General features: G+C 61.0%; 1 protein-coding gene across 6 annotated transcripts; it reads right to left on the minus strand.

The window, feature by feature from the left end:
- Positions 1-80: 80 nt before the first annotated feature.
- Positions 81-10,484, minus strand: GPR132 (G protein-coupled receptor 132). 6 transcript variants are annotated; one of them, XM_006216903.4, is made up of 3 exons: positions 10,418-10,484; positions 5,625-5,714; positions 81-2,319 (listed from the first exon to the last, which is right to left on the minus strand). In XM_006216903.4, exons 2-3 carry the CDS (start codon positions 5,674-5,676, stop codon positions 1,232-1,234), a joined length of 1,140 nt encoding a protein of 379 aa, XP_006216965.3. In that variant the 5' UTR covers positions 5,677-5,714; positions 10,418-10,484; the 3' UTR covers positions 81-1,231. The 6 variants fall into 6 exon arrangements, 4 of the variants coding, with proteins under 4 accessions (XP_006216965.3, XP_072820110.1, XP_072820111.1 ...); XM_072964009.1 differs by lacking the exon at positions 10,418-10,484 and adding an exon at positions 8,760-8,908; XM_072964010.1 differs by lacking the exon at positions 10,418-10,484 and adding an exon at positions 8,803-8,904.
- Positions 10,485-10,875: the final 391 nt, after the last annotated feature.

A 10,875-nucleotide genomic window follows, 5' to 3' on the forward strand; every position in this document is an offset into this window, starting at 1 on the left:
AAGTCCTGGATGGGACACGTGCCTGCACAGGCGAGATGACAGTTTTCTACTTAAAAAGGAAGTTGGCACCCACGGTTGTTTCGTATTTTTATTTCTAAACGTGTTTTCTAAACCGTGTATCTTCTCAGTCTCTCCCGTGAAGAGGCCACTCTGCGGCTGCCCAGGGAGCCGAGAGCCCCGGTCCATCCAGGCGGTTCCAGGCCGCTGTGCTGCGGGCACGGGGGGCGTGCCTGAGGCAGAGCTAGTGGGTCAGCCCCCACCGGACCCAACCCCACTACTAAGGGCAGGGTCGCTGGCCCTGTCACAGATGGGGAAACCGAGGCGGCCATGCGACCTGGCAATGGGGCTGGTTGGGGCAGGACCCGGATTTCACTCAGCTGCGCAGTTCCCAGGAGCCCACTGTCTCCCCGAGCACCCAGTTCTGTGCTCCATCCATGCTCCATCGGTGCCTTGGTGAGGGGCTGGACTGGCCAGAACCCGCAACCAGCTTCTCCCCGGACAACCAAGCCGGGAAGCCTTGATGAGAAGAAATCGTAGCCATTCTCCAAGCCCTGTGGCAACACATCGTCCTTCCTGGGGTGCACAGCGGACGCCTGGCTGACGGTGTCCCTGACAGGGTACCTGGGCTCCCTGCAGGACGCGTGGGCTGCACCCACCCCGCAGCTCCCCTGAGCGTCTGCAGCCCAGTGCAGCATCAGCCGCAGCCGAGGGCCCTCAGGGCTGGGCTCCTGGCCCCTGGTGACCAGGCCTGCCTGCACGAAGGTTCTGAGGCAGAAGCACAGAGGCCCCGCCGTCTCCCTTCCAAGCCATTCAGGTGACGCCTGCAGAAAAGCACAGAGAATAAAGTCATCACTAGGGGGCTGACAGGCACCTCCCCGTGCACGGCTGGGCCAGCTGCCAGCAGCCCCAGACATGCACACGGCCACTGCCAGCAGCCCCGCTGTTTGCTAATAGCCGAGCCGGCCAGAGCACGCCCTCCTGCCTGCCGCGCGCTCTCCCGCAGCCTGAAGGCGCGCCCTCACTCTGGCGTGCCGCCACCTTCCTCAGGGGGTTTCTGTACCCAGTGGGGACGCCTGGGAGACCGGGACCCCCAAGGGGCAGGCTCCAGGCATGAGAAATAGGGGGTGTGTCATCTGGACGGGGCTCCACAGCTGGCGCCGTGGACACTGGCTGGTGGGCTCAGTGGCAGAGCAGTCACGGTGCCGGTGTCCTGCCCTGCGGCAGGCTGAGCTCAGCACGTGTCCTCGGTCAGCCTCTCCAGGGCACCCGGCCATGGCCCGGGAGCGTGTGTGCAGCCATCTGTGAGTGGCGTGGGCAGCTGCACCTCCTCCGAGTCCTTGGAGCACGTGAGCTTGGTGACGTCCGCCTTTGTGGACAACTTTTTCCACTCCTTATGGATTCTGCACAATTCTTGGCGCGAAAGTCCCGTGGCCAGCATGTAGATGATGGGGTCAGCCACGCTGTTGACCGTGGCCAGGCCCAGGAACACCATGGAGGTGGTGTACAGTCTGGCTTCGAAGGCGCACACAGAGTCGGCGTCTCCCCTGTAGTAGGAGAAGGCGACGGCTTTGGCCAGGAGCACCAGGTGATAGGGAGCAAAGCAAAACAGGAAGATGGCCACGACCGCGATGGCCAGCTGCTTCACCTTGGCCTTCTGGGCGGCGCTCAGGCCGGTGCTCAGTTTGGTGCTCCGGAAGATACGCTGGTTGGTGAAGGCGATGATGGACATGGGGGCGGCGAAGCCTGCCGTGAACCTCGCGTAGTAGTACACTGCCACCCTGCGGTTCATTGGCAGTGTCTCGAAGCAGGTGTCATTGTCCTCCATTTGAAACACCGGGTAATGGACGAGCCCGACAAGGATGAAGATGGAGGCTGAGACCAGCACGGCGGTCTTCTGGTGGCGGCGGCCCCGGCTCTCCAGTGCGTACACCACTGCTACGAAGCGGTCGCAGGAGACGCAGCACAGGAAGAGGATGCTGACGTAGAGGTTGCAGAAGAAGATGTAGGCGGTCACCTTGCAGGCCCAGGGGCCCAGGGTCCAGCGGTGCTGCCTCTGGATGTAGATGACCCAGAGCGGCAGGGTGCCGATGTAGAGCAGCTCGCAGAGCGCCAGGCAGAAGAGGTAGACGGCCAGCACGTTGCCCTGCAGCGCCTGCAGCAGCGTCAGCCACGCCGTCAGGCAGTTGGCCGGGAGACCCAGCATGCACACGGCGCTGTACACCGCCACCAGGAACACCCTGCTCTCCTCGAAGGCCATGGTGCAGTTCGGCGGGGGCGCGCCAGTCCACAGGGCAGGGCTGGTCGCTGACGTGCCGTTTCCTGTGGGACAGAGACAAGCCTGAGGGCGGGTGTCCCTGGAACCGCCTGGAAGAGACTCGGCGGCGCTCAGGAAGGCGAGAGGGCTCATGGCCGCCCCAGACGGGACACGCCGGGGGCTGAACAGTTTCCAGTGGGTGCCGTTGTTGAGGGGTGGGGGGCTAGGCTGGTTTCTTTGCTTGTCTGTTCCTTGGTGGAGGTGCTGGGGATTGCACTGGGACCTTGTGCATGCTGAGTACATGCTCCACTGCTGAGCTGTACCCTCCCCCAAACGTCCCCTTTCTATAAGGACACAGTCGCGGGGGGTCAGGGCCACCCAAATGACTCCATTTTAACTCGGTGGCCTCTGTGAAGTCCCCACCTCCAAGGGCAGTCACCTTCTGAGGGCCTGGGGGTTGGGCTGCAGCGTGTCTTTTTGTGGCGAGCACGGTTCACCCCATCACAGAGGCGAACAGTCAACTCTCTTCTCCAGCACACAAACCACACTTGGAAACGTGACCTCCATGAGCGGAAAAGACACGGTCTGCGCTCTGTCCACAGGGCCAGCGGCTTGGAGACCAGTGATCGAAGGGTCACATTAAGAAACCCATTTGGGGGAGGGAGGGTATTAAAAAACAGACAGATAAACAAATAAATAAACCTAGCTCCCCCCCCAAAAAACCCCAAATCAAAAAATATGATGTAGCAATTTATTTTTTTTTAAAAAGGGGACATTTACACACAGGGCACACACAGAAGACAGCGCCAGGCCGGGGAGCCGCCGGCTGCAGGCAGCAGGCCTCCGAGGAGCCAGCCCCGCCCGCGCCTGGCCTGGGCCTCAGCCCCCGGCGCGCGCGACGGCCCGAGCGCCTCGAGCAAACAGCGCGTCTCCCCTCGGCTTGGCTGAGTTTGCTTCTCGCTCTGTTTTCCCCTCCTGCTGGTTTGGAGGTCACTGAGGCTATTTCCGGTCTTTCTGAGAGCGCCCTAGACAGTCTCGTGTGTGTGTGTGTGTGTGTGTGTGTGTGTGTGTGTGTGTCTAAGTGTCTGGAGTTACTCAGAGCCGCCACCCTCCGGAACGGGCAGGAACCCTGGGGCACTGTCACTCCGAAGCCGCGTGTCTGGCACGTGTGCGGCTCTGTCCGGTTACCTCAGGGCCGGGTCCTCTGTCTGTTTAACCCTGCACATCGGCTGGTGCTGGTGCTGCCCGCGGCGGTTGCTGGCTGTGACCTCGCACCACCTGTCCCTGCTCCCAGCGGCCGTGAGTCGGCCACAGGGCTCCCTTCCTTCACTCCTGCCTTCCTGAGGTCGCGCCCTCCTTCCCCCGGGGCACCCCTTACAAACCCTGTGAGTAGAGCCTGCCCTCAGCTCTGGTTCACCCGAAATGCACCTTCACCCCAATTCTGGAGGGGTTTCCTGGGGACGACGAAGCCCCGCCCCGCTGGAGCCCGTCTTCTGGCTCCAGGCGCTGTGGGGCGGCCGCTTGCCGTCCAGCCGCTGCGCCCTCCAGCCCCACCTGGCGCCTGTGGCGCCGCTCCCTTGTTCTCCCCAGGGTTTAAATTCTAGTAAAATACCCACAGTGTGAAAGCTGCCATCTTAACCGTTCTGAGCACACAGTTCAGTGGTGTTAAGCACAGTCCCAGGGCTGCACAGCTGCCGCCACCATCCACCTCCAGGACCCTCTCCTCGCCCCTAAGGGAAGCCCTGTTCCCTGAACGGGGGCACTCACCCCCACGCCCTCCCCTTCCCCCAGCCCCCCGCGTGAGGGGTCATAAAGAACAGGTCCTTCTCAGCATCATGTCCTCAGGACGCTTCCCCGTGCCGGCCCGTGTCCGGACGCCCTTCCTACCTAAGGCAGAGCGGTACCCTGGCATGTGGACGGGCCACGCTAGGTTTACCCAGTCGTCTGCCCGTGGCCACTGGGCGGCTTCCACACTTTGGCTGCTGTGAACATGAGTGCGCAAATACCTCCTCGAGACCCGTTTTCACCTCTTTTGTGTGTGGCTCGGAGTGGGATCGCTGGAGCACACGGTGAGTCTCTTTTTAAACTTTCCTTTGAGGGGGAGGTAGTTAGGTCGGTTGGTTTGTTTTCCGTGGAGGCACCGAGGATTAAACCCAGGGCCTCGTGCATGCTGAGCACGCGCTCTACCGCTGAGCGATATCCCCACCCTTTTTTTTAAGCTTTTGAGGAACCCCCACACTGTCCTCCCTGGCTCACGGTCCCTTTTACGTTCCCACCAGCGTGCACGAGGGTTCCCGTTTGTTCACGTCCTCACCGGCACTTGGTATTTTGGTTTTGACAGTGGCCATCCCAGTGGGTGTGAGGGGTCACTTCTCTGGGCCCCCCACCCACTGCCCTAACACCCTGGGACTTGAGCTCCATTCTCCACATGGACAGAGGTGTGAGCGAGTGCCCCGACCCAGTGGTCGGTTCTCTGTGCCAGAGCTGGGCTCCGCCCAGCAGAGGGGCTGAGAGGCCAGGGGAGCCCCGGGCCATGGAGGGCGGTTCTCTGGTGGGAGACAGGTGACGCCCTGCCTTTGCACGGGCGGTCTCCTCCTGGGCGGCTCTTCCCCTCTGGACACACAAGTCCTCCTCAGTGCCTGCCGCTCTCCCTGGTCCCCAGCATTGCCCTGTCTCCATCCCATCCCTCTCGATGGTCACACACCCCTGGGGGCAGAGTGTGAGGGGACCTAAACCCAGGTGGAGGCCCTCGTGAGGCCTGTGAGCTCCCAGCCGTCAGAGAGGCTCTGGTTCTCTCCCTGCTCCCCGTCGCCCCCCACCAGCACCACCCCCACCTCACAGCGCACCTACTGGACTCTGAGTGTGGCTCCGTCACAGGCCGCCTGCTCGGGGCCACACAGCCACACCAAGCCTCCAGTCCCCACCTCTCCAAGCCCCCCGGTGACCAGCCCTGGGCGGACAGGTGAGAGCCCCTGCACCCACCAACAGTGCACACAGAGGACCCTGATTCCTGGGGAAAGAGCCCCTGAGTAGGGATGGATGAGTCCCCAGAGAAGGGGAGAGTCTCTGCAGGGTACCTGGGCCTTGGCAGACAGAGGCCCAGATGGACCCCAGAGCCTGGGACTGCCCCTCAGCCCTGCTGCTGGTGTTCGCTAGCACTTCAAGAGAATAAAGAAATGGGAGCTGCCTGCGTCTTGGCGGAGGGCCTCCAGCTTTGCTGTTTCCGAGTTTATTTTGATAAATCTAGTTTTGCATGTGAACTTCTGCATTAATTGCCCCTGTTACGAAACAAAGTGCATTGTAGCAAAACTCTCACCTGCTCCCTGCTGAGTGTTTGAAGCCAAAGGAGGCATGGGGGGGTGGGTCTCACCTGGCATGTTTTCCAGCTCAGTCTCCTGGCGGCGCTGCAGTACATGCCACATGCCTGTCGAGAGGTTTACTCCAGGAGTTTTAAAGTGACCTAGAGAGAGAGTAGGTTGAAATCGCTTTAGGGAAATCAGATTAAATTACAAATTAAGTCATTTGATGAATGGTTAGTTAAAATTTGCTACATGCCAAGTCTTGTATTTATCCTGTGGGATACAACAGCAGATCCTTGATATGTAAAGAGCTCCTACAAGCCAACAAAAATAGAAGGGTCAAAGCCAATCAGCAGATCATTTGCAGAAGAAGTAAAAATAGCTCCTAAAATTTCAAAAAATGCTCAACTCCGCTTATGTAGTTAAAGAAACAGAAACATTCATATAGTAGTCTTTTTCTCGCCTACCAGGTTGGCAAAAATGAAAAACTTTAATTCTTAGTGTTGGCGAGACAATGGAGACGTGGGTACCTTTTACTGTGTTCATGGGAGCACAAACTGGCACAAATGTTTTGGAGCACAATTTTGCAACGTGGCTTAAAAAATCTTCAACATGCTTAACTTTGGATCTGGTAAAATCCTTTCTAGGAGTTCTTCTTGGTGAAGTAATTATCTGAGATCCAAAGTGCATAGACATCACCCATGTGAAAGGGACCAGGACCCCGGGACAGTGATCACGGTGGCCTCAGTGCACAGAGGTAGGCGGGCACAGCGGATGCTGGCGGTGGGGGGGGTGGAATTCCGGGCACCCTGTCTCTCAGCTGCCCTCTCTAACCAGAGGTGCCCCTGAGGTAAGCTCCGTTCTACCAGCCAGATAGGGTCTGGGGGAGGCAAGCGCTCTAACTTTTTCCTCAGGGAGCTGGGCTAGAGAGGTGTCACCACCTGTGCCCCAGTCCCCCCCACCTGGAGCCAGGCCCAGCCCCCACCCCAAGCCACCTGCCAGGTGGAGACCCCACCCCACGGGGAGCCAGCGCTGCAGCCACCCCTCCCCGCCCCCAGCGGCGGCTGCACTGCGGGTAGATTCCCCTCAGGCCCTCCTTTGGCAAGTGCACTTTAGCAGCCGGAAATAACAGAGAGCCAGATGTTTACGTGAAACTACAGAGAGTTCACTGAAACTTAGAATTTGTAAGTAAGACCTCAAAACTAGAGGTGAAGATAAGATGCTGAGGCAAGAAAGAATCAAGAAAGGTATCTCCCAAGCATTTTGAAAATGACCTTTTGAAAACTTTTGAAACTGACATCTCCTGACTGCCAGCACGGGTGGGCCTGGAGGGTCACTAGGACCCCCCGCCCACCCTTGCCCCCGGGGCTCATCCAGCACCCCCGCAAGGTGGGGAGGGGTCCACTCCTGCAGATACTCTGGCTGAGGTCTACACCTGGCCTGGGAGGACCCTGCGCGGAACTCTGCCTTCCAACGAGATGGTCCAAGGCTCTGAGGGCTGTCACCTGGGGGGGGCCGTCAGCTCCGGGGGTGAGGGAGGGATAAGCCTGAGGAAGGGGGCGTCCAGAGGGTCTCCAACCGTGAGGGTGGCCCACATGAGCTGTGAGGACACCAGCCCAGCTGGGAGCAGTCCAGAGGCCCCGAGCCCCAGGAGCGGGGGGCGGGCACCACCGGCCTCACCCTGGGCCCGACTCCTTCCCCAGAACCGTGACTCTGAAAGCTGGAGGACAGCCCCTTCCCCAGGGGCTGCGCGGCACCCTCCTCCCTGATGAAGCTGGGAGCAGAGCGGGGCCCATGTTTCTAGAAGCCACTTCTGCAAAAGCGGGAGGAAGTGGCCCAACCGACAGTGTGCATCCCTCGGGCTGAGGCCCGTGGGCAGAGCAGCGGTGGGCGAAGCAGACCCCGGGGCCTGCACTTCATCCGTCCGAGGGCACCGGCTGGCCCTCTGCTTGCCCCCCTGCCCCGTGCAGCCAGTGCAGAACAAAGCTTGATGTCCAGATCCAGGGCCACGTCCCTGGATGGATGGCCAACAGTCCACCTGGATGGATGAGATGGGGGCTGGAAGGGACCACATCGAAGAAACGGCGGCCCCGGCACAAGGCCCAGGCCGGAGCAACCAGGTGGTGGGAAGGCCCGGGAGAGGGGAGCGTTTCCCCACGCCCAGTGCGCAGTCTTCGCCACCTCTCTCGCCCCTCCCCCATGCCGACAGGCCTGGGCACCTACCGCTCCACCCACTCCCCGGCCCAGCCCCTGGCCTCGGGGCCGTCTGCTCCCCAGAGCTCATCCCGTCTTCAGGCTTCGTCCCGGCTGGTCCTGCCCTATGGAAGCACGGCTGCAGGTCTCAGCCCCAGGCCCGCTCCCAGGGTCTTCGTGGCTCCAGTGACACGGACACTTCCTGCTTGCTCCCCTGTCCTTGCTCCCTGTGTGTCCTCCTGACCCATGAGCTGAGCAACCCAGCGTCAGTGGGTCTTGTGTCGTCCTTGGTTGACAGCTGGGACACCTGGCAGCCGCGCCCTAGGTGTGGAGCAGGAGCCTGGCCGGGGTAGCAGCGGACTGTCCCCTCTCGGCGTCCCCCCTCCACCAGCCCCAGAGCGCCCAAAGCCCATCCCCGCTGGCAGCTGGGGCTCTTGCCGGCCTGGGTCCAGTGGGCCTGGGTCCTTGTCCTCTCTGCCTGCCTACACACAGTAACCTGCTCTTTCCTCACCTGTCCCACGTCCCCACCTGCCTTTGGGCAGTCTCAGCTCTGGGGCAGGTGGAGGGACAGACCCCACACGAGGCCTCGGGGAGGACAGCCCGCCACGCCCACAGCGCCAGCCTGGGCCTGGTGGGCTCGGGGTCTCTGTCCCTGACCTGGGCTCTGGGGCAGGCACAGGCCGTGGAACGAAGCCTGAAGCCCCTTCCCTCCCCGGGCCTGGGCTCCGGCGGCCCCAGCCCCAGCCCCTGCCAGCCCTGGGCCCCACCCTGGTGCCTCTACAAGCCCTAAGGCCTTCAACCCAAACCTTCCTCCCCGCAGGGCCAGCCCTGCCCCCTCAGCAGCTTCCAGGTGCCGCCCCACTCCTGCCCCCGCACGCTCACCTGCGGCCTGTCTGCTCATTACTTTTAACGAAAGAAGATTCACCCACAGAGGTCTGGGGGCATCACTCTGGCTTACACAGGGGACAACTTGAATTTGATGCTAGAACAGCCTGTGTGTGGCCCAAACATACCTTGTCCATCTGCTTTAATTATTAAAGAAAAGGGCGCACTGACCAGAAGCAGAGAACGTCCGAGCGGAAGCGCCTCCCGCCCTGGGACGCCCGCGCTGGCCCTTCTTCCGTGACGACCCCCTCCCGGGGGCCGGGCCGGGCTGACTCCCTGTGTTCCTGCTGGTCTGGTTTTATCAGCACCTTGTGGGAATGTATCCCTGACTTCTTTAATGTTCGTGTTCTGACAAGATACAAACTGTGCTGGAAACCCTGCGTCTCCAGAGCAGGTCCCGTCATCTGAGAGCTGTCTCCTGGGCTCTAGTCCCCAGTTTGGCTCAAATAAAACTCTTCTCTTCCTACTAGAGATTGTTCATTGATTACTTCCACTGACCCTTTCAATCCATTGTTATGTAAATAAGCCCGTTTTCCGGACAGGAGCTCCGGTGGACACTCACAGGACAGGGTGGAGTGACCTGGCCCCCAGTGCTCTCCCCAGGTGCTCCAGGCCCTGTGACTGCCGTGTGTCCCTCCCGGCATTTAAAATACACTTGCAACCGTTTCACAGTGGGCCATTGCAAACAGGCACAGAGGCGCAGAGGAGAAGCCCGTCCAGCACTGCCCTCCTGGTTTCGCTTGCTGGTTCTAAGGAGCGGCTCCCCAGGACGCCAGGAATCTGGCTCTCATCTTGTGGATTTGCTGTAACATCTTTAACCATTTCAATACTGCCGGCCTTTGGGGCTCTTTCCAATCTCTCGCTCTCTCCTCCTCACACCCAGACCTTGGGCCTCACTTCTGTACTTGTGCATCGGTTAAACTTTGGGGAGGGAACTGCTGAGTTCCTACCTGTGCTCTGAGGCAGCTGGACTGGGGCCTCTGTTTCGCCAGCACAGGGGGACCGGACCCATCCTCACTCCTCCCACCACCGGTTAAAACACACCTGCATTTCCTTGAGTGCTAATGAGGTTGAACTCCCTCCCCAAACACACATCTGCTGTCCCACCTCTGTCCTCCCCGCTCCGCCTGGCGGGTCCTCTGACATCACTTGTCACTGTCCAGGCAGAGGGACACCCGGAAGAACCACCCTTCCCACTGCCCATTCTCCGTGGCCAGCCCCTGCCCGCCGCTCTCCGCGGACACTGATGGGACACTCCACTGTGCCCCAGGACTGTGCCCTGTGACCGGGCTGGCCGCCCACCCCTCAGAGACCCCGCTGTCCTGCTGGCTTGACTCCTGCCCACGTGACCGGGCCCAGGCAGCCCCTGGAGGCCGGGGTGAGAGGCCCCTTACACCCGACCCCGCCAGACGCCTGCGATTCAGCAGCAAGCACATGGCACCAGCCCAGGAAGCTCCGGAGTTTCTGGACCAGGGCGAGGAGACGGTCCCTGGACAAGCCAGCCCCCAGCTCCCGCCTCCCGCCCCAGCCAGCCGTCCGGTGGGGACCGTGCTGGAGGAAATCTCAGGGCGGGCAGAGGCGCCAAAGCTACAACAGGGGGCTGCCCCTCCCCCAGTTCCCCCCACCACCACGTTTGTGGTCAGTGGTGCCCTGGGGTCTCTCTGGGTGAAGGATCCCAGGTTAAGACCCTCAACCAAGCCCCCACCTTTACACCAACGAATCGCCTCTGCTCTCAGGACCCACCCCCCGGCCCTGACTGCTCCCAGCACATGGGCCCTGGACTCACTCTGAGCTCATCCTGACAGCCGGCCTCACATTCTGTAGACGCAGCTGAGAGCTTTCAGGAAGTAGCCAGGGTCCAAGTGTGTTCTCTCTGAAACTCCCCTAACCGCAAACAGAGCGAGACCTGGGATTGGCCAACCCGGCTCGGTTGTCATCCTGCTGGTGGTGAGACAGCGGCCTCACCACTTTCCTGGGTGGCAGATGGCAGAAAGCGAGGCCCATCCCATTTCTCCTCATGGTTCTGACGACACCCAGACCTGCGTTCGCTCTGGGCCTTCCTAGGCGGCTTGGACCTGGGACCAGCTCACATAAGCTACTGGCGCCTGGGGTCCCCAGACAAATGGGGCTGGACACAGAGGCTGGTGTGGCCCCTCGCTGGTGAGGCAGGCACAGAGCAGAGCAGCCTCCAAGAGCCTAGCCCTCCCAGGGACACCCATGGGACTGCAGCACAGAACAGCCCGC

The sequence above is a fragment of the Vicugna pacos genome, chromosome 6 (genome assembly GCF_048564905.1).
Source record: "Vicugna pacos chromosome 6, VicPac4, whole genome shotgun sequence".
Lineage (NCBI taxonomy): Eukaryota > Metazoa > Chordata > Mammalia > Artiodactyla > Camelidae > Vicugna > Vicugna pacos.